The 24,258-nt window shown below is 41.9% G+C and overlaps 1 protein-coding gene across 2 annotated transcripts in view; it reads left to right on the top strand.

Moving 5' to 3' along the window:
* RNF11 (ring finger protein 11) overlaps positions 1-24,258 on the top strand; it is a 44,639-nt gene that overhangs the window by 9,795 nt on the left and 10,586 nt on the right. For both annotated transcript variants that reach the window (XR_012160491.2, XM_073357751.2), the window contains exon 2: positions 23,499-23,668. Coding sequence is in view for 1 of the 2 variants with exons in the window: in XM_073357751.2 (XP_073213852.1) it covers positions 23,499-23,668 (170 nt within the window). In the remaining variant the exon portion in view is untranslated. The remainder of the gene's footprint in view (positions 1-23,498; positions 23,669-24,258) is intronic.

Below are 24,258 nucleotides of genomic sequence, written 5' to 3'. Positions count from 1 at the left end.
AATCATAGAAAAGATTACAGAGATAATAAACATACAGTTCTTGCCAAAGTACCTAACAGGAGAAAGATAGAGGAAGAATTGGTTAAGTAAGATTCTGACGTTTCAGTGGCTAATTTATATCAGATCAGTCCACTTAAAACTACCAGGTAGGAAGCAAGCTGCTAATATAATCTGACCTTCAGTGTTTGTTATATTTTAAGACCAGTGGAGAAATCCTGACTCCATTTAAATCAATGGGAGTTTTGCTATTGAATCCAGTGGAGCCAGGATTTCCTTCGCAGCTGTTTGTTTGCAGTATCTCTGTGTTTATAACTTACTTTGCTCAACCATTTTCTGATTTCAAGGTGGAAAAAAGTCAGTCTTCAAAAACATGGTAATATACCCCTAACAAGCTGATTTTGACATGCGTAAATATTACATAGGCAAAACATTAGAAGAATGTTGTTGTGAAATCATGCATTCAAAAGTTAGGAAATACCAAAATTAAGATTACCTGTGCAACCGTGTGTGTGTGTGTGTGTGTGTATGTATGTAATGCATTCTGATACAGTTTTCAGTTATAATATTTTTTCCAGGAGACCCCTGACTCATTCAATGCATAGGAAGGATGGTGCTCAGCAAGTAATAGAGCTGTATGATGAATGAGGCTGGGTTCAGGAATTAGAAATTGTTTATAGTGAATGGGGCTGCAAATAGAAAAAGGAGGGTTTTGTTAACTAAGGAACCCACAAGCCAATAGAAACACTTGGTATTTAGTGATTTCCTTTAATTACTTGCTTTGTTATTAGATTGCTGTATCCCTGATCAAATAACAGAACAAAACCAAACAACCCCACAACCCAACCTATCATACCTGTATCCAAGTTACAAATTAGAGTTTATGCAGATTTAAGTGGACTTTTTAAAATATACACTGCATATACTGCTTGGTGGAATGGGGGTAGGGAGGGGGCAGGCTGGGGCTGTGTCACTTGCTGCTGCCGGCACCAGGCCCCCTGCTAGTCCCACAGGCCGCCCTGGATCCTGCATCCTCCTGAAGCGCGGGGCCCCCCAAAGTGTAGCGCCCAGGGAGTTTGCCCCAGTCCATCCCATGGACAGGACGGCTCTGCTTGAACCCGTTCTGCACCACCAAAAATTATACAAACCGGGCGCCCATGCCTCCCCATATCCTTGTTTGTGGTCATCCTTTGTGTGTCATGTCTGAATTAGATTGAAGAGGGTAAGGAGCTGCGCACCCCCTCCTTCCAGTTCGTTGGTAAAACACCATCCTCTGGCTCTGTATAATTTGTGACCTCTGTTAAACCACTTAATTTCTCTGTGCCTCAGTTTTTCCATATGTAAAATGGGAATGCTAATACTGACCTACGTTATGTGGTTGAAGCGCAAAACATCTTTAATTCAATCTATAATAAAAATTGAAAATTAGATCCAAAAAGGGATCCTTTCATTATGGAATTAATTCAAGGAAATTGTCTTACATTTTGAAGGCTTTGCAAAAACAAAAGAAACAGAGATACATCTGTTGTTATATAACAATTAGCCTATTGAAAATTACATAAGTAAAGAAGGGGTCACTTTGTAAAGAAATCATAGTGAGCTGTGTTGGTTTGTATAATATGACTTTCTCTCATTTCTCTGCAGTCAATATCCCAATAAGGAGTGGAGTACTTAAATTCCAGCTGTTTCAGCTGAAAAAAGATCTAACTCATGGAAGGGAGAAAATATTCTCCAGTTCAAGGCAAATAACATTTCATCCTTCTGAGTCATGTTCAGTTTCCTCCTTGTGGTCCAAATTCCTTAGTTTTATTCAGTAGGTGGCTATCTCATTTCAGCTCCCAGAACAAGCAAGACTACATGTTACAGATGGCCTAGATTTAGAGCTTCATGGGAAAGTACAATTTACCCTTGACACAATCTCTCATTAAGTCCCTCTTTATTGTGCTAAACTTGTTCATCTAGTCTAGTGTGAGCTGATAAGATGTGCATTAGATTTTAGTTATTTGTTTGTTTTTTACTTTTTCCTCCTTGTCTGTTATGTGTTTGTGTTTGTTGTTTTTGGAGTTGTCTGGCCACAATGAAAATACTGTTGCAGTTCTTGAAGTCTTAAAAGTTCCACTTCTATTGTCTTTCCAGCTCTGTATCTTCTTTTTATATAATATGAGAGAGAGAGGACACTATGGCTATAATGAAAAATTCACTTTTCAATGTGATATGGACCCAGTGCATTCATACTTACAGGAATCTTGGCTATTGACTGTAACAGTGAGTCAACTGTACCTGGTACCTCTAAGATCTTCTCTCTCCCCTCTTCTTGAGGCAGGTCACAGAAAACGTATGTAAAAATCACATCTCGCTGTTCATTCCTCTGAAAGCTCTGTAAATGGTGCTACAGTATTTTTACTGAAAGCCAAAGACAGGAGAAAGCATCTCACTTAGAAGTGGTGGTAGAAGATGATACCAAGAAGGTTGTGAGTGTTGCTAAGTTGGACTAATGTTTCTCTTCATAGTAAATCAAATAATTTTGGAAACTAGAGGGGGGGGGAAGGAAGGGGAAAGACTATTTATCCCTCTGCCAATGCAGGAATCATTCTTTCTGATATATTCTTGAGGCGCTTGTCTAGTTCACTTTTGAATTACTCAGATGATGGGGGTTCTACAGATTGCCCACATCTTCTAAGAAACTGTCCCCGACTAGTCACCCTAAACGTTCCCTGCCTTATCTATACTCGGGATTTACTCCAGTTAAAGCCTTCAGTGGCTAGTAATCATTGTAGCTATGCTAGTGCAGACTCCAGCAGTGAGTAGGGTACACTGCTGTAAGCTGCAGTTTGTATTGGCACAGCTTACCTTAGTTTCAAACAGGGGTAAGCTCCACCAGTGCAAACAGTGGCTGTGCCTGACCATATAAGGGGTGAAATCCTGGCCCCACTGAAGTTAATGGCATAACCCACTGACTTCAGTGGGGCCAGGATTTCATCCTAAGGGTTTGCAATGGTTGCAAAGCAAATGTCCAGTGTAGACAAGGCCTCAGTTTCATCCCTTTTTTCCCCCTCCTACCGATGATCCTTCTGTAAAAGAGTAACATGATAGGATGTAAAACTATCCACATCAGATATCACCAGAGCAGCCTGGATCTTTACTAAACCACCTGACAGTTAAAAGTATTTTTTTCTGTTTGTAGATTTAGGAGGAGACTGCAGAGGCTTTCACAGCTTGTTCGTGATGTGCAGCAGACTGTGATATCCCATGGGCCATTGAGCATTACAGTAACATCATTCATTTGCATTGTGGGGTGCTGCTGTGTCTCTTTCCCTCACACAAGACTGCCAGTTATAACTCTGTGGATTGTTTCCAAAGTCTGAATATGTTTGGCAAGCTTTCACAATACCATTAAGAGTTTGATTACCTTTGTTCGTGTGTGCGGGGACTGCCTGAGTTGTTTTGCAGAAATTTTGAATGTAAACCTTTTTGTTCTCTGAAATGTTTTGCTTTGCTGGAACTTCTGCTATTATATCATATTTTCAAAACTGTAAAGCATTTACTTTCAGTTAAACTGCACTGTGTTATACTCAGTGGTCCTTTGCTGTAGTTTAGTGTTTTTCAGTAGAGTCCACCAGTTTCCTCTGTTGAAGTCTATGTTGTTTAATGTGAGTTGCAGGATTGAATCCTATCTCTAAATCCAAAGTTCAGGGACTCCTTTCAAAAAGAAAATCTTGCTTCCATTTTAAGTGTTTGTATGTATAACAATAACTAGTTTACTGTGCAGCACCACATTTCTTACGTAGTTTTTAGCCCCATCTTATGAACCAATATTTTATTTCTTTATCCTTTGTTAATTCATAATTAGTGAGACTGAATTTTGGCTGGCAGCAAATACCCCTTTGTCTGTGGCCCCTTCAGATCTCATGAGCTAAGTATGGTCGGGCCTCATCAGTGCTTGGATTGGAGACCTACAAATAAAATCCAGATGCTGCAGGAAATTGTGTAATGGTGCCATGATGCTTCCTTGCTAATCGGTATTAAACTGAAAAAGTGCATGGTGTTGGGGCTGGGGCACTGCACAGCAAGAAGTGTTGTCTTCTGACTGAGACATAAAATTGTGGTCGTGATTACTCAATGTCATTGAAATTCCTTTGGTTCTTTTCACAAGATGTACAGGTCAAATTCCAACTTGAGTACAGTAATTATATGCTGCCCAACTGAAATTCTCCTGTACTTTAAATTAGAGCAGTTATTCTTCATGTCTCTCCTCCTTTTAAAAAAATTAAACAAAAAATTAAATGGCAGCTGCAGAATTACAGCTGTATTCCAGCGGAGACATTGTTGCATTTCAGTGTAAGATGGTAATATAAATATCTTCACACTTTAGCAAAATGTAAGTTGCTTCATTGGATACTAAAGGCCAGATCTTGGCCTGTGATGTAGCCCCTTTGTGCTTCTGGAGCAGCGTAGAGAGGTTTGTAAAGCTGAGGATTTTCTTAGTGTGGTAGAATCCCTAGCTGGCATAGAGCCAGCACACCAAGCTTTATAATGATCCTCTCACACACACTCCCACCCCTACTTTGGGGACACTTTTGGCTGTACTGTGTTCTAACAGTCCCCACCAGAATAATGGTTACCCCCTCGGGATTGTTACAAGCCAGTATAAATCAGGCAACCCTAAAGTTAATTTTAGACTGGGGGCTGAAGAGACTCCTTTGGGAACAGGAGGAGCACGGAGGTGGTGCAGTCCTTGCACATATCCCCTCCCAACATTGGCTCCTGGGGGGAGTGTAGCTTGACTGGATCCGAAGATGATGGCATATATATATTAAATATGTACAAATGCAAATATCATGCACTCATACTTTTTATATTAACTTACACCAGTCAATGAGACTATTTTTGCAGCATTTCTAGGACAGTGATAAGGTAGATTCTGTAGAATTAGTTTAAGACTTTTGCTGAAACACTTTATCTTCTTTAGATTAATCATAATTATATTTATTACATGTATTTTAGTTTTACAGAATTTAGGAGGGTTTTTTGGTGATAGTGTTAAAATCATTGCTATAAGGAGAGTAACAGAAAATCTCAAAAGGAAAATATTTTTCATTTTTTCACGTGACAATATTGAGCCTGATTATGCTCCCATTTAAAACAGTATAAATTGGAAGTAACTAAAGTCAACTGAGTTACACTGTATAAAGTAGATCAGAATCAGGCCCTGTGTTTATAATGTTGTGTTAAAAGAAATACCACAGACTTAGAACATTTTAATTAGACAGACATAAATGTTTAAACAGCTTCCGTGGTGGATGACTTGTCAAATAGTCTTGTTCAGTGAGGCTGAATGTAACCAGTTTGACCTGATAGTGCATCATTTGAATGTATGCGTGATAGAAATTTGTAGCCTGAAGACATACATTCTGGTAGTAGACCCTGGACAGTCTCTGTAGACGTAAAAGCTTTTTAACAAATGGAAGAAAATATCTTCTGGAAGCATTCTACTTGTGCTGTATGACCTGTCCCCAGTGAGTCTACCTCTGTGTGTTGTATCTGTCCTTACCTTAGTACAAGCCTCTCTCCTGTGTTAGAAGTGGTTTGACAGTTGAATGAAATCATTCTTGGATTTATGCCCTTGCAAGCTCAATGCAGAGTCACTGTTTGTGAGGATCTGATGAAGTGGGTTTTAGCCCACAAAAGCTTATGCCCAAATAAAATTGTTAGTCTCTAAGGTGCCACAAGGATTCCTCTTTTTTTTGCTGATACAGGCTAACATGGCTACCCCTCTGAAACCTGTTTGTGAGGACAAGCCTTATATGAATGAAATTACAAATACTGCTCGTGTGTACGTTGGACGTATTGTAGTGAAGGGAGGAAGTATATAATGCTTCAGTATCTCTCAGTGTATATACTTTTTCTGCCTTGTTTACAGATCCAACACTGCCTCATTCTCAACATGTTCAACAGTAATAATCAAGACATGGAGCGTCTCGTAGGGATTAATAAAGGCCAGCTGGGATGTACTGATGGCCTGAGTCTATGCCTCTGGCTGTTTACTCCAGCTAGTCACTAATCTGCAAAAAATGCCTTGTGTCAAGGTAATTAGTGCTATTATCAAATGACACTAAACAAAAAGCTTAATAGCATTTTTTCTTAAATTCTGTCTCTTGTGTATTCTGTGAAAAGCGATTGTGTGTGTGTGTGTGTGCATGTGCATATGAGAGAGAGCGAGAGGGAGAGAGTGGAATGCATCTTCACAATCTGACACTCCAGTTTGGATCTAGAAAGAAAACATACTGCAATGCCTGCCCTTCCCTAGCAGGCAGTGTTTCTGTGGTGCTGTTGAAGCTGGGATATTCCATGCTCTAGTATACATTCCCATCCAAAAAACAATTTCCAATTAAGGTTGGTGGACTCCATCGCCCTCCAAAGCAAACTGTATAAAGCAAGGAACTAGCAGTTACATCATTCAACACCTCATCTGTGCTCCAGTCATCACTTGGTTGTGAACAGGATCAATTGGCTAGGTAGAATCTAGCAAGGCTGCAGCACAGCCAGCGGGCCACACATGCAGCTGCAGCTGGCAAGAGGAGCAAATGTGTTCAGGCTGCCTATGGTGAGATGGGACAAAGAGAAATGCCTGTGGGTTGAGGAGGCGCTGCAAACTTTGCACAACAGTGCAGGCTTCTCACAGAGTCACAAATGAAAGGCGGTGATAGTACTTCAAACTTTTGATTAAAGAATCTGTTCTGACAAGTCACTTTGCTGCCACATAAAATTAAAGTGTTAAATAGACCCCCAAAAACCCTCTTAAAAATAAAATTAAAGGTAGCAGACCTTATGTCAGATATAAAGCCGCTGCCTCTTACACAGGTAATTCCTTAGCTATACTTCCTGAGCCCAATTTTCAGACCTGGACTTTTGACTTCTGTGAATCCAGTTTGTGTGTGAAAACTGGGTGTTAACATTTTTTCAGGTAATCAGAGCCTGATAGAAAAATTAGCCTTTTGTATCTGACAGTATCTTCAAGGTGGCAATTTCCTGTGTGAGTATTTGGTATTCAGGATCGTTTTATTAAAAAGTTAATAAGAATATTTTAAATTGAGCATTTTGGTGCTTCCTGATTAAATAACCTTAGTTATAACACTGATTCTTGAGTTGCTAAGGTCCTTTTTAAAAATTCCTAAATATAACTGTGCTATCATGATCTCAAACATCCCCTTGGCTTCACCAAGAGTGCCAGTTTTGATCACATGCTTGACAACTTCACCCACAATCACTGTTTTATGCATAGAACACCCTCCCCCAAAAAACCAAATCTGTAAAATCACTGTTGTAGTTTCCTTCAAATCCCTCCTTAATACTCACTTCTACCAAGATGCTACAGAAAGCGGTAAGCTGATAATAGCTAGGAAGGTGGTGAGCTGAGACTACTGCTTTTGATCTGCCTGTTTGTTTCATTAATAACAAACAAACAAACAAAACCCCCTCAACTCTCTCTTACCCACATTACATCTTGTCTTAAAGTACATTGTGAGCTCTTTGGGGCTGTGACAGAGTGGGATATGTCTGTATCCAACTGTGAACTCCATTTTGTGTTGTAACCTCAATTTTAGGACTGGAACTGGGAAGCTGCCAGGAACAGAAGTGCCAGAGACTCTGGGAGGGGCGGCCTTGAAGCCAGCGGCTAAGTTATGAGTTAAGACAGTTTTTTTTTGGTTTGGGGTTTTTGGTTTTTTTTTTTGCACTAACCTCTGTTAAGGATATAAACCACCTGCAAAATAGTGGGTGAGGCAGCACATGATTTGGAGCTGGGGAGAAACCTGTCCTGGTGCTATTGATACATTTTCAGCAGTGAAGTGGAGGACTCAGTAAATTCTTGAAAAGGGCAGGAATGCTAAGGGGGTTCATAGGGAGACGGTGTGACAGAGTAGGGAGTATTAACCTAATAATGTTGCATAGGAGTTTTACTAGTGTACTGTCTTCCGCTAACATGGGGCATGCCTCCATTTCCCTAGGGTACTGCACCAATGCTAGATGGTGATGGGAAATAAGGGTGTGACTTCACTGAGCATGTAAACGATGGCAGCTGCCCTTCGTAACCTGACTCTAGGAGGGAGTTGGGGCCAGGTGACACGTTCTGCCTGGGAAACTGGACAAAACCTGGAGGAGGGGTCTGGGGTGTGGCAGGGTGAAGCAACAGGAAGGGGTTTCAGTTGGGAGCTTGCTGGGAAGACGGGGGAGGCCCAAAACCTGGGTCTGGGCCCCCCAGACCACCAAGAGGGACCTGACTGAGGGGTCCTGTTTCCTGTACCTACAAGCTCTGTTTTAGACTGTGTTCCTGTCGTCTAATAAACCTTCTATTTTACTGGCTGGCTGAGAGTCACAGTGAATTGCAGGAAGTGAGGGGTGGAAGGCCCTGACTCCCCCTCTATCTAGGTTTCCCTTTCTCCTTCTGTCACAGAGTGTGGGGAAGAGAGATTGTGGAAGAGTCCAGAAACAGAAGAAAGTATGAGTGATTTGGGAGAGGGAGAATAGTTTAAAAAAAAAATTCTCAGGAGAAAGATGAGTGAAATCGTGGTTCCATTGAAGTTAATGGCAAAACTCCTACCTATGCAACAATGGAGGATGCTAACTCAAAGATATTTCTGCGTTATTCCTTGAAGTTTCTCTTATAAGTCATAGACACTGAGGTCAGAAGGGACCATTATCATCATCTAGTCTGACCTCCTGCACAATGCAAGCCACAGAATCTCATCCACCCACCCACCCACTCCTGCGATAAACCTCTCACCTATGTGTGAGCTGTTGAAGTCATCATATCATGGTTTAAAGACTTCAAGAAAGCCATGTTAATTATGATACTTAGTAAAGGGAAAATCAAGGTTAGAAATGCTTTATGCTGTGATGTTTTTGTCCTTCAGCATTGCCAGACTTCCCAAAGGGACCTTCAATTAAGGAAGAGTAAACTGTAATACTGTGCAGTTAAATGGCCTTTGGTTAACACTAGAGATGCAGTGATATCAGAACAACCCATCAGTCATAGGCGCCAACTCAATGGTGCTCTAGGGCTGGGGCACCCACAGAAAAAATAGTGGGTGCTCAGCACGTACTGGCAGCCCCATGGATGAGCACCTCCCCCTCACCAGTGGGCCCTGCCAGTCAGCTCCTCCCCCTCCCTCCCAACGCCTCCTGCCCACCAAGATCAGCTGTTCAGCAGCGTGCAGGAAGTGCTGGGGGAGAGGGGGAGGAGCGAGTGCAGGAAGAGGCAGGGGAAGAGGGCGGAACTGGGTGGGGCAGAGATGGGGCAGGAAGAGGCGGGGGGGCAGAGTAGGGTTGGCACACCCCCCAGGAACACAGGAAGTCAGCACCTATGCCCCTAGTAGTATATTGTAGCAGGGTTGCCACTTACTGAGCACCCCCTTTTGGCCAGAGGTCACTTTGAAGGGACCCTGCCGCTGTTAGCCCCCTCTTGCAGGCCCTTTAAGAAGCAACCCCCCCACCCCACACACACTCTCTTTCTCTTGTGGGAAGCAGCACCCCGCACCCAGGGCTGGTTACATAACAAATGTTTCAAAATCATCTGGGTCCCAAAATTAAAGTCCATAACTGTAACACAGAAAGTCATACTCAGCCCTAGTTCTTCCACCCCACTCAAAGCCACCAGTCCCAACCCTTTCTAGCTGAGCTCTAGCCATGGCTTCCTTCTCTTATCAGCCACCCCCTACAGCTTCCTGCTGCTCTTTATAAGGAATCCCCTGATCCAGTCCAGGTGTGCCTCCTTCGTAATCAGGGTTGAGTGGCCCCAGACCCTCCAACCTTTAAGGGGCAAGCCACCGTGTTACATACATACTACATCTATTTTTAAGTATTAGTGTTCTGAAATCAAACGAAAACTGACAACTATTTTAAAGAAAAAAGTCTGTCAAACCATAAGTTATGTGCGATTAGTTTTGATAGGAATTCTTGTTTCCCTAACACAAGGGGTTGCACATTCTTGAGATATGCAAAGAATCATAGTTGTATTTTATTCCTCTACTTAATACCATTTTATAAAGTGGTGTTAGGTTACATATTTTGTGGAGTGGTGTGGTTATCTGTTTGAAGAAGTATCATAGTCTTGCCATGTATGTGTGTTGGGAGAGAATTACATGTTTGGAATCCTCTTCATAGCTTTCATCCAGTCCATTTCTTAGTATCAAACAGGCCTTTTGTAGATTTGAAGACCCAATAAGTCAGGAATCAGGAACCATTTTAACTAACAAGATGTGAGTTTAATGCTTTCTTTATATATTACCGCCTGTATTACTGTTAAATAAATTGTGTCTACTAGACAAAGCTACTATTACTGATTCTAACTTGTACAATAACTCCCTTTGACTGATCTGGTTGTCTGTTCTAGGTCTCTTTACAAATTAAAAACAAAAGGTTTCTTTGTTTTTGAAACTAAAGCATAATTCTTCAGGTGTGCTAAAAATTACTTGCATTTTGGATGGATATTTGGAAATGAAACATAATGAGGGGTTAATACAGAATTATAGGTAATAAGTTCATTAAATTGTGTTTTATTACCTGGTATTGAGCTATATTTGTGAACTGCTCTTTTTTTCTGTATAATAAGTAAAGTCTATTATAAAATTGGCAGATATCTCATAACGTTTCTAAAAGGTTATTAAAGTAACCTACAATACTATAATTCACACAGTAATGGTATGTGGTGTTAAAATAATACAACCTGGGGGAGGATAAGTAAATTATCTCAGAATAAATCTTAACATAATAAAATCTTTTCAAGCTTTTCCAGTATAACCAGAATAACATTTACAAAAACAGCCCCTACATCTCCACCACTATGCCAAGTAAATTTAATAACCTGATGAAGCAAGAAGAACAGAAGACTCTGTGAAGCAGTAACTGGACTATTACAGTTGCTTCTGGACCACACATTATAATGAAGATACTGACAAATTGGAGGGAGTTCGAAATAGAGCAGAAAAAAATCATGGCGATAAGAGGGATAGATTTGTGAGGAAAGATCTGGACCAGGGGTGGCCAACCTGTGGCTCTGGAGCCACATGTGGCTCTTTAGAAGTTAATATGCGGCTCCTTGTCTAGGCACCGACTCTGGGGCTGGAGCTACAGGCACCAACTTTCCAATGTGCTGGGGGGTGCTCACTGCTCGACCCCTGGCTCTGCCCCCACTCCATCCCTTCCTGCCCCCTCCCGTGAGCCTCCTATGCCCTTGCTCCTCCCTCTTCCCCTCGGAGCCTCCTGCATGCCTTGAAACAGCTGATTGGGAAGTGCGGGGAGGGATGGGGAGGCGCTGATCGGCGGGGCTGCCAGTGTGTGGGAGGAGCTGGGAGTGGAGGGGAGAATGTAAACAAGGAACTAGAAGAATTGTTTAGTGTAATACACTGAAATAGAACTAAGAGTATGTCTAAACTTGAAATTGTAGTAGTATTTGAGCATGTTAACTAACAATTGTATATCACAGCATAAGGACACTACACAAATATTCAGGTTAAACATGACAAGGAACTAACGTTTGTATCCTTCGCACACTAGAATTTACAATTGTGGTAGTTAACTGGTGTTAAAACGTAACTCAACATTCCAGTGTGAGTATGACATATCCCAGGAGTTATGGCATTTTTTGAAAAATAGGGAAATTTAAGACTGTGTATTGGGAGGGAAATGTTGACAGTCAGATACATATGGTTGTGGAACAGCCTCCCAAGGGGAGTTGTGAAAACTCTGTTGTCTGGGACTTTTAAACCTAGACTGCTAGAAAATGACTGTAGGGAAGAGTCCTGCATGGGTAGGGAAATTAATTGGATGATCTAACAGGTCTTGTACCATCTCTGACTTTGACTTTGCTCAGTATTCTCCTGCCTGCTGGTGAAGTCAGTCACATGGACACTCAACATCTTGTTTATTTAAAAATAGTTTAGTTTTTATCCCCCTTTTCTTGCCCAATCCTTTCCTTCCTGTAGGTGTATAAAATAGTGAGTCAGCAATGTTCATGAGTAAGAGGATAGAAATTAGGAAAGGTCCTTATAGTCTATGAATGTATTTTAAAAGTTTCAGTGTAGCATTGGTTTATAGAACAAGAAACAATATTTCTCTAAAAGAATGTGGAATCCATGGCTAGATACAGAGGTAAAAAACAGACTAGTTCTTTCATTGTACTACTCCTGGGGGAATTCTGCACCACTGCACATGCGCAGAATTTATGTCCCCCGCAGATTTCTTTGCTTCCCTGAAGAAAAATTACTTTCTGGTGGGGCAGCAAAGGGAAGCCACAAGAGCAGTCATGCGACCCTCCCCAGCAGTATGTTTTGAGTGCCCAGGGCAGCCAGCAGAGAGGTAAATCACTATGAGGCAGGGGGCAGGACTGGGGAAGACCTGGCTGGTGGCTCTTACCCTGTGCTGGGCTCAGCTGCTAGTCCGGGCTGGCCTAGGGCAGACAGGACTTCCTCTTACCCTACATGGCATCTGGGGCCATGTCAGACCCACCCCCAGATTTCTCCCCCAGCTGTAGGAAGCTCTGCAAAACTTCCCCCCACCCCCTTGCTTCCTGCACCCATCACTCCTGAGCTGCAGGGGGGGGGGATCTCTGTACAGGGAACTGCTACCGCATTCACCCAACCCCTGTGCATCCAGACCCCCTCATACCCAGACCCTCCTGCCAAACCACACCCCCTCGCACCCAGAAGCTCCCCCCCCAACAAGCCCCACACCCACGCACCTGAACCACCCTGATGACCTACCCGCAACTGGATCCCCACCCTACCGAGCCCCAACCAGCTGGACCTGGATCCCCACTCCACTGAGCCCCACTCCTCCAGCATCTGGACCCCACACTGAGCTCCTCACACCCAGACCCCCCTGCCAAGCTCTATCCCCCGCACACCCAGACCCACCCCTGCTGAGCCCCCAACCACTTTCACCTGGACCCCCCCCCCGCAGAGTCCCGTTACCGTTGCACCCAAATTGCCCCACACAGAACCCTCTCAACCCACACCTGGACCCCCCACACTAAGTCCCTCAACACTTGGATCCTGCTTTGCTGAGTCTGCCTGCTCACACCTGGTGCACCTGGCATGGAGGGGCAGGGCCCTGGGGTGTTTCTGGGGTAGGCCAGTCCTTGCACTGTCAAGGCTGGGTGCAGCCTCACCGCTGAGACCGTGTCCCGGGGGGAAGAGCTGCATAGTTATCTCCCACCTCTGTGCAACCAGTGGCCTCTGCTCCCCAATACCATGCTAGAGCTTCCACATTTATTTGACAAATAAAATTTGCAGAATCTTAAAATATTGTGCACATAATTTTTAGGTGCAGAATGCCCTCAGGAGTAATTGTACTCACTATGGGCTAGATTGTACTAACAGCATTTAGCCTGCAATAAGGTGGCACATGGAACATTATGCTTCAGAGAGACAGTCTGCCAGAGCTTCCTGGTGTACGGAGCAGCACACAAACTGCTAGCACCCCTTGAAGGGCTGCATCCTGCAATCTCTGACACCCGTTCAGTGGGCTGTGATAGATAATAGTTTTGTGTTTTAATGTGCTGCTGCAAGACGTTCATATACTACAGTGATGAGTGCAATATAAGAACCTAGAGAATAGACTCAAAGCTCTAGTTCAGATGTGGGAAAACTGCGGGCCACATCTGGCCCATGGGACTGTCCTGCCCGGCCCTTGAGCGCCCAGCCGGGCAGGACGGTGCGGCCTCTAGTCCTGCTGCTCTGAGCGGCATGGTAAGGGGGAGGGGTTGGATAAGGGGCAGCGGGTCCTGGGGGGCAGTCAGGGGACAGGGGGCGGTTGGATGGGGAGGAGTTTCTGGGGGTGGGTGCTGTCAGGACAGGGAGCAGGGGGCAGTTGGATGGGGCGAAGGTTCTGGGGGGGCTGTCAGGGGTGTGGATAGCAGTCGGGGAACAGGGATTGGGGGGGTTGGATAGGGGGTGGGGTCCTGGGCGGGGGATCCCAGGTGGGGGCTGTCAGGGGACAAGGAGAATGGGGGGTTGGATGGGTTGGGAGTTCTGAGGGGAGCAGTCAGGGGGCAGGAAGTGGGAGGGGGTGGATAGGAGGTGTGGGCCAGGCTGTTTGGGGGACACAGCCTTCCCTACCCGGCTCTCTAGTTTCACAACCCCGATGTGGCCCTCGGGCCAAAAAGTTTCCCCACCCCTGCTCTAGTTTCTCTAATTCCTTGCTTGCTTCGGCATCGATCAGTAGCAACTCTGTTCCCCTAAAAGGGTTGTGATTTTTATCATCACTTATATGGGCTGCCAAAGGTGATAGAAGGCATCTTGCTCTTTTCTCTCTTTGCCCCCATTGTGTGCCAGCATATCCTGTTGTTTGTAAAATCAAAATCCTACTGAGTGTGGCAGGAATTTCTGACACTCATTTCAGTTTTTAAAAAAGACATTTGGCAGAGCTAAAAATTTCGGCTCACCTAGAATCTGTGCTTTTGATTAAAGTTAATGGAAATGCTGAATGGCTGGAAGCTTCACAGCTCTTGTGATAGTCTCATTAATTCAGCCAGAGATCACATGGTTCTTTGCCTCACTAAAGGAAATCTGCTACCAATATCTCTTGAAAATATATTTCTTATCTAGACCATATCAGAGAAAATTTGAGGATGAGTAGTGCACCTATTTTGCGATGTTAATCTAGAGATCTGTGCTTATAAGAAACCTAGGGCATGGCTACACTTGCAGATGTAGAGCGCTTTGAGTTAAACCAGCCTTCAGAGAGCGCAGCAGGGAAAGCGCTGCAGTCTGTCGACACTGACAGTTTCAAGTGCACTGGCATGGCCACATTTGCTGCGGCATTGGGAGCGGTGCATTGTGGGCAGCTATCCCGGCATGCAAGTGACTGCAACGTGCTTTTCAAATGGGGAGGGGGGCTGGAGTGTGACAGGGAGTGTGTTGTGTGTCTGTGGGGGCAGGAAGAGAGTTGGTTTTTGGGGGGCTGAGAGCATGTCAGCATGCGGTCTTGTAAGTTCAGACAGCAGCAGACCCCCTTTTCCCCCCTCGCTTCTCTCTCTCTTACACACAGCATTCCACACTAATGGTTGCTTTGTCTCAGAGCAGATAAGCAGTTGGCTGTCAGAAATGGAGGTTTCAAAGGGCATAGCCGCATTCCTGCAGCGATTCCAAACAATGACAAGAGTGGCCGCTTGACTTAAGGGGATTATGGGACGCTTCTGGAGGCTGATCAGAGTGCAGTAAGGCAACACCTTGTTCACACTGGTGCCGCGGCGCTCCAGCGGGGGCACAGCAAACGTTATTCCACTCGCCGAGGTGGAGTACCAGCAGCACTGTAGCCGCGGAGTCAGAGCGCTCTAAGTGCCTTGCCAATGTGGACGGGTAGTGAGCTAGTGCGCCCGGGGCTCCTTTATTGCGCTGTAACTCGCAAGTGTAGCCAAGCCCGTAGTATTCTTAACTTCTCATTCTCCTGTATTGTTCTTCTTTTCCCTGACTCTTCACTCCACTCTCCCTGCATTTCCCAGTGGTAAAATGGAGGGGAAGAACAAACCTTTTTATTTCCTTTATTTCCACATTTGAGTCTATGCTTTGGCTGATGACGCAGCTATGTAATAAGAAACTCAAGGAACTGCTTTATGGCCATTTCAGCCCTTTAATAAAAATATAACTTTACTTCTACAACATCATGTGTTTAAATGCTATTAAAAGAATTGGTGCTCTTCCAATTGACTGTTCTGGTATCTAAATTATCGACAGAAAGTATTTGGCCCAAAATTTTGATGTTTATATTTTTAAAGCTTACACAAATAAATGTTTCCATTATTTATGTTTAAATCCCACATAGTTGTTTTTAAACAAATAAACATTCCCCTGTGGTGTTTGCAATCCAAACACCGCAATAGTGTGAACCAGAAAGTGAAACTGATTTTTACCGACTTTCATTGTCCAAGTTAAAAAATGGAAAAAGTAACTAACAAACGGCAGATGTGATAACAATATAGATTTTTTCATAATTTTAGTTGTAATAATTTTAAGAAGACATTAACAACAAATTAAGTGTTCCTTTAAATATCCATGTGGTATGTTTACTCCTCATATAATATTTCCTTTTAAAAAAAAGAATAATGTAAAGTTATACCAATATATTTCTTAAAAGCTAAATAGATGTATGTGTAGGTTTTGAATTAGTACTTCACCTTTTGTAGAGAGCAGGAAGGTCAAAGGGAAAATTGTGCAGGTTGGTGCGATTCTAAAGAATTACATATTTATACATCTTGGTATAACGTATTGCTGTTGTGTGGAATAAAATAATCTTAAAATAATCTTTATCCGGGATTAAGAGTTTCTGATTTACCAGTGACCTGTTTTCAGAGTATTACAAAATCATTATGTATGCAAGTACAAGATGAAAATGCTGTACAATGTGAGGTTAGAGAAAAGCAGTTTTACAGCAGCATAAGCAATGACTGTCGAGGAGTTGTACCTACCTTGCCAGATAAATGACTATAGTGTTTTAAGGAGAAATCTGCAGAGTAGAACTCACACCTAATGAAAGCACCTTATTGTGGCAGAATATGCTTAAAAAGTAGCATGGGACCCACACACAGAAGAACGTTGCTAGGGTTCTCTACCCCTTCCCTCCCCCCCCCTGCTTGTTTCTTACATTAGGATTCTAAAGTTCTGACATCCTCCTTTTTGTTGGAGGACTCAAGAAAGATTTTTTTAAAGACTTGGATGGTGACATCACAGGAGGATGAAACCCAAGCTGCCTCTCTCCCAAGGTCTCCTGAGAGTAGCCAGGGAAATTGACTCTGAATCAGGACTGAATAATTATGGAGACTGAATTCTTCTTCTGTCTCTCAAGACGCCCTTCTAGCTAAGGGCTGAAGTGCATTGGCAGGTCAGTATAGGGAGACATGTTGCCACTATCTGAGCTATCCCTATTGTGGATAAGTGGAAGATGCCCATTTTCAGGGCTGTCCATCAGGGATCATTCACCAGCCCTAAATTCACATGAAAAAGTAATAAATTAATTAAAATAAGTCATATTAGAGGAATACTAGTATGGTCATTTGTTTGGATTTTTAGCTTTTTACATAAAAATAAAATCAACATGAAATTTCATCGTAGTTTGAGGTGTTTGACAACTTAATCAAGGGATAAATAAACCAGACGAAATTTCCCTATGCTGGTTATAAATTTAGTGGTTCATAACTTGTCTTCAAAAACATTTTCCATGGGGGATGATGGAAAGAGGGACAGAAAAGCTTTATGCTTCCATTTTAGCTATATTACAGTTATTGGGATTATATTATCTCTTTTACTTATATGCATGTCAAAGGGCCTTTAGCTATAAACATAATTTGATTAAGGGCTGTAATCCTGCAAACCACTACTCCTTTGAACGATCTGCCTTGAAGTTAATGGGACTACGTGCATGAGAGAGGATTGAGAATTCGAGCTCTAAGGTCTGATCCTGCAAAGGCTTACACACATGCTTAACTTTACTGTAGTGACTAGTCCCATTGAAATCAGTGGAACTGCTCATGGCAGTAAAAATAAACACACACATAAACCCTGATCCTGCAAAGATTTAACTTTGTCCATCTAGGCTACGAGAGATCATTATTTTATGAGGTTAACATCCCAAAATGTTGTTAAATTTTAGGGAATGGGAGTTCCACGTTAAACTTTGGTTACATTTGGAATATGTATTTGGAATACATATTAATTTTAAAAATAGCTATAGGATTGCAAAAATATTGCTGGGGAAGTAATGCTCATTTTGTTTTCTGTATTCCTAAATCTAGGAAGTAAAGTAGTGTTTTCCAGTTTGTTGTTTTAATTGAAATGTTAGATCTGCCTCCACTGTGTGTACAAACACTTCCTGGTCTTTTGTTTTAAATATATCAGTATATAAACATGAAAATCCCCCATGCCTCATATTCATATAATATTTAAATTTTGCTTCTTCAGCTAACATTTAACCCCCTCTTCTGCCCATAGAACAAAATAAATCCTTGTTCTAAAGGACTTGGCTAAAGAAGTCACTGAATTCTCACATTCAGTGAATAAATACTTTCAGAATTTTTAAAAAATATTACTCACAAATATAAGTACCACAAACCACTTCACATAGTATTCTGCCCTATGCTTATGCATGTTGTTGTTTTTACTAAAATGTTTACATAATGGTTGGGTTTAATGGTCCATCTTTGAATAGTAATTTGAGGGGAGATTAACAGTGCCTTCAGGCACTTTCCATCATGCATATTGTAGTGTTACATATTTTTACTTCCAGTAATACTGATTTATGCGACCTTGTCAGTGTCCCTCTTTTTTAATCACTAGTATGATGGATTAACAGTAAAAGACCGCACCATTTTTTGTCTCAGGCTACTCATCTGAGAAGAGATTCTTGTCTAGCACGTTAGATTGTAGATGCTCACAGCTGGCAACTGCAAATTCTTGACTTAATTGGTTATGTCAGGCATGTAAGTGTAGTACAAAGAAGACCTGACACAGGAAGCAAAAAAGATAATTTTTTTCCAGATCAGGGTATAGTTATGGACAGCTTCTGAATGTTATGGGGGGGATGTCTTTGATCATTTCTGTTTTCCTCTTCTACCGGGGAGGAGACATAATTGGGAGGTAGGGGATTGGAATAATAAACAAACAAGATATCAATGGTCATGGCAGCACTTTACTGTGTACTGAAGACTAAAATAATTGAGAGATGTTTCCTTTTGCTATATTTTTGGGTGTTTAAAAATGTAGCTACTAACTGTGTTTATATTGTTAACATCTAACACTTAATAAAAGCAATCTTCAACTGGTTACCATGAGTAATTTCTCATTTTGGAGCCACCCTGCTTTTATCACGTAACAGAATCTTATTTAATGAACCACAGCTTTCCTTTAGATCCTATTTATATTCAGATCAATTTATAACCTTATAATTCATAAGGCCATGTGATGGGCTATCATCTGAATCTTCCTAAGTATACTTTAAAAGATGCCTCACTGGGGTTTGTTGTTGTTGTGTTGTCTCTTACTCACATGAATATAATACCTCTGATAATCATGTGATTCGTTGCTAAGCAGTGTATGTATTTTGCTGTGGACAGGGAGATAATAGGATATGTTCCCCTTTTCACACTCACCTATTTCATATTGATGCTCATGTGAAAATGCAGTAAAACATTTTAAGCCAAAAGAATCTGCCTGTTTCCAGAACATGTAACACTACTAAATACCAATAACTACTTGAAATACAAAGTAGACTTTTTTTTAAAATGAGGCTAAATCTTTGTCCATCTCCCTAACTCGAGTAAATGTCCGTAGCGTAGTAGGGTGGCTGCCCTATCACTCCCTTTTCTGCTCAAACATGGAACAGCAAGTGCTCCCTGTCTAGTTTCCTCCTCACTGGTAGTTCCACAGGTCACGATGTTGTCACCCTGCTTCAGTGAGAGAGAGAGAGAGAGAGAGAGAGAGAGACTTGCTAGTGCTAAACTGTGTGTCAGCTCCCTGAAGACTCTGTCAGTTAGCCACCCAAACAAACTCCTCAGGACTCTGCCAGCTGTTACTTTTGCCTTGCAGCTTAACGCTTTGTGTACCCAATTCCCAAACTCCCCGAAGCGTCCACCTGTAGCGTCCATCTCCTGATACTGGACACTCACAGTAATTATCAGGTAAGGTGTCCCCAAAGAGAGAGTGTACACACAGCTGGAAGGTTGCAATTCAGGATCAGATCCTTTATAGCAACACAACACTGTAATCTATTTATGGTGAAAACAAATATAAGTTCATTAGCAAAGCACAGAGAATCACAGATTCAAGTGAGTATTGAGTCAGAATAAAGGAAACAAATGATTACAAATAAAAACAAAAGTATAACATGCTTTCTAGAGTCTAAAACTTAACATACTATAACCCTTGCCTGAAGCATGTTCTTACCCTCAAAGTCTTTCTGCAGAGCTTGCTGGTTTTTCAGTCAGTCCAGGATCCATCTTAAAAACTTGTTAAACCTTCATAAACAAAGGGTGATGATAAGCAGTGGTGTGTCAAGTAGTGGGGAAGTGTTTGGCTTCAGCCTGTGGATCTCTGCTAACCTATTTAGCACTTTCTTTAATAACCTGGAAGAAAATCACAGGTGGTGGTAAATTTGTGGGGAGGGTTTGAGTACAGCAGTCCAGAGGACAGAGAAATCCTACAAAGGGACTCAGAGAGATAAGGAGCATAGGCAACAAATAATTACAGAAGATCCAGTTTGGAAAAATGCTGACTTTCTCCCCAGTTGTATGAGTCTGGAACACCCATAACTCAGTGTGAGGAAGAAACTTTGGAGGTATTTAGATATTTAGTAGAGGCCTGAAGATGATGATAAAGAACAAATCAGAGATGAGTTACAATGTGATATGGCTGTAAAAGTTGCATTTAGGGGCTGGATACACAAAGACATGTCGCAGAGCAGGGAGGTTGACTTGTCTGGGTGTATGTATCACTCTCGGGATGCGGCTCTGGTGTGACCACACCTGGGGATCATTGAGGCACTGCTCTCCCAGAAAGCATAAACCTAGATACATATAGCTTGGCTTCAGAGTTGGACATAAATCTACAGATATTCAAAGAGTGAATATTTTTCTCCTGGAGGGAGAGAAATTATTTAGTGTCATAAGAAGGAATAACTCAATAGTGATGGGATCATATTAAGAAAAGCATCCTGACAGTGAAATTTGTTTGGCTGTGGAATAGTCTCCCAATGGAAAGATCCTTTGCATGGGATACTTAAAACTAGGCTGGACAAAAATGCTAGGATGTGTACTGTAGGAAACAAGCATATATTGACAGGAGATGGCCTGCTGGGTCCTTTCTGTGTCTGCCTTCTGAGATTCTTGCCCGTCAGTGCATTCATGTATTCGCAGATGCAACACCTTGCTCAGATCATAGGCTCTCTGTGTTGAGAGAAGAATCTAACAGGCTGTGTGCATTCAGCTGAAACTATAGCCTTCTGTATGAGGTTGCCAGGAGTTTTATTGAGTCCTAAACGTTGATTGGCATATTGCATAAATATTCTTAACTATTTTGCTAACCTTGACCCAGACTGGCAGAAACCTGGGGGACAAGGAGGGACTGAGGAGGGCAATGTTGTATTGTTCTACTCTCTCTCCTCCCTCTGTAACTCCTACGTCAATGTTGAATGGACTCCATGGTGTGGAAATCCCAGCAGTTGGCATGGGATTTCTTGGTACTGTGACTTCCACAGGAGTGTGATGTCAGGGAGCTGGAGGGGCTGAGGGAACCTGTGATGGACTGAATGGGCACAAGGCTGTCATAGGAGTGTACCTGGTGAGCTAGTGGCTCCATAAAGATCCTCAGATTTTGGGAGCTCAACCTGCTGGTTATTCTGTGAGATGTAAAGCCTGATCCCTCCGCAACTGGTGATGTTTAAGTGGAAACTCCATGATGGGGACCTTGCAGAGTCTGAGATTTCCTACTTCTGATTTTCCTGTGTGGGGGCTGACAGTCTCATATTATATGATTTAATATGAAGCAATTTCCTCTCAACATGAACTACAAGAAAAAGAGATGATTAATGATGCCGTGCCTCTGACATAGAAATATGTAGTTTCACACCGTTTTTTCTGATGAGTAGATTTTTTTCCCCCCTGCAGTTAGGAGACATTGTTAAATGGCTTTAATGCAAGTAATATACTGCCATAAGTCTACTGTTAATTAGGTCATGTATCAAATATTGTCCCAACTAACACTATTGTAAATGGTGGCTTCAGTTTTCCAAAATTCTGTTTTAAATATAAGGAATATAGATACAAGATTTAAACAATGATTTAAGTATCTGAAATAAAGTTAAGCAACAATGAAAAGGGTCTGTTTGTGAGAACATGAAGAAGAAGTGTGTCACAGTTCAGGGTGACTGCATTTGTATTACCCTCCTGTGGTCCACCAAGGGCATCCTCTTAACAAAGTTCCTGGATCCTCAGCTGTCACCTCTCTTGGGCAGCGACCCACATCTCTCTCCCTCCTGACCAGCGGTTTTCCGGGCTGCACAATTCCCTGCCTATACTGTGATATTCCCAGAAAACCAGACTGCCTAAACAGGCCAACGTCTGCACTTTACTTTCTCTGTGAAGGCTATGAACAGCATAATTTCACTCAGTTACAAGTTACAATACAGTTTTTTATAAGCAAGCAATTTATTTTTAAGGTGAAAGGATTACCGATAACACACATTAAAAACAATAAAAGACCGTATACATATGCTAATAAACTTATTAGATGCCATCCATTAGCTTTAGGAGGCCATAGTAGGTCAAATCCTTCCAAACGTTCTGCAACGATTGGGAGTCCCCTTTGGACAGAAGGTCCTGTCCATTTGCCAGATTACAAAGAAGGCCCTGTGTCAGCTTAAATTTAGGCTATTTATTTATAGGTTTTTTTCTTTGTTGGTTTCTGGAGAATTTAATTTGAACTAGTATATGTGAGCCTCCACAAAAGGTGGCACCTCTCTTAGGGGATTGCAACCTGGCTGATTTGCCTCAGTTACCACGCACTGTTTTTAATTCCTGGAGGAGCTGTGATAGCCCTCTCTTATGGAGTAGATCACAATTATACATAAACCATTCATTTTAAACACTGGACTCCAAAAATACTGCATGGTGTGCAATATGTATTACATCCCACCCCCCCAAGGTTAGATACAATCCTGGCCACAATAATACATAAACTTGATATAATAAGGCCATTTAAGGATATTGCAGGAAATTGCCATATCTGTCACAGAGAGATTGTATGTTTAAAATATTTTCTTTTGTGTGGGAAGTTCAAATTTAAAATATACGTCGCTTCAAGTCCAACTTTAGAGAATTCATATCTATATCTATATATATATCTTTATGAATATATATAGATAGATAGATATATAAATTATTGGGCGTTCAGATGTTTAATTGGACTATTATGTCCACATTAGTATATTTAAAGTTGTTAAGAAATAAATGTACAGGTCTAAATTATTGTTTAGGTGGTACATGATTTTGTAATTACAGAGCCAATTAAAGATCCTTCTGTAAAATCATGACACTATAAATTGGGCCTGTCAGCACAAATGATTCTCCATAAGCGTACAGAATGAGACTGCCTCAACTTAGTTAGGCAGACCATCTAACAATTAGTTAAATCCATGTAAACTTGATTTGCCTATTTTCATGTGGAGTTTGTGCATCTATTTAACTAATCTATGAATAACTTCTGGAGACAAAACGAAATAGTCTGGTAGCGAACTGCCAAAAATAGATCCTTACCAGTTTTCCTGAGAAGCTGGCATCACTCTTTATCCTATCCTCCATATTCTGTTTAAGCCAAACATGTGTGGGGGTAGCAGAGGGAGCTTCATGCCAATATTCTTCAATGAGTAAGAAAGGGAACAGCGTAAATAGTACGTTTAGTATATTCCAGAATCCACGGATGCAAAGCAAACTTTGTTTTTTGTTTTAAATCTACTTTTAGGAACAGGTTCCCGTTCCTGTTTATCACCCAACTCCTAGCCAGACTCGGCTAGCAACACAGCTGACAGAAGAGGAACAAATTAGAATAGCGCAAAGGATAGGCCTTATACAGCACCTCCCGAAAGGAGTCTACGATCCTGGACGAGATGGCTCTGAGAAGAAGATTAGAGAGTAAGTTACACAAATTAGTAGTTTTAAGGTGGTGGTGGTGGTTTATTTTTTGGTTTGTTTGTTTGTTACTTTTTTTTAAATTACATTTCTGCAGGAAAGTGGATCTTGGGAGGAGACAACTTTTTTTCTCTTTTTTTGCCTTGTTTTATTCGTCATCTCACTTTCCTTGATTAGCAATGAGATTATATACCCTAGGGTAAAGTAGATGCCAAAATACCACTGCAAAAGCAGTCTTCCCCATCCCTACTCAGACCACATTATCCCATTCCTTGAATCCCTCCATTGGTTGCTTCTAACAAACTAAAACTCCTATTTCTCACTTACCTAATCTTGTCCCCAAAAACATCTGTGTTCCTCTCTGCCCTTATTCCCCACCTCCATGCTGCTCCCAGTCCTTTTGGCCTTACTGATCCTTCTGTCTCCTTTTTTGCATTTCTGATTTCATGCTTTCTACCGTGCTGTACCCCCTCTTCCTAGACAGGGTTTCCTGTCTTCTACCTAGCTCTCTCCCTTATTCCTTCAAATCCCTTCCTTTCAATCACTTCTTAATACATCTAACCTCCATTCTTCTCCCATCAAGAATAATCACA

Source organism: Lepidochelys kempii, chromosome 8 (assembly GCF_965140285.1).
Source record: "Lepidochelys kempii isolate rLepKem1 chromosome 8, rLepKem1.hap1, whole genome shotgun sequence".
In the NCBI taxonomy this organism is placed as follows: Eukaryota; Metazoa; Chordata; order Testudines; family Cheloniidae; genus Lepidochelys; species Lepidochelys kempii.
The sequence above is the reverse complement of the archived record's forward strand: the minus strand, read 5'-3'. Positions and strand labels throughout refer to the sequence as shown.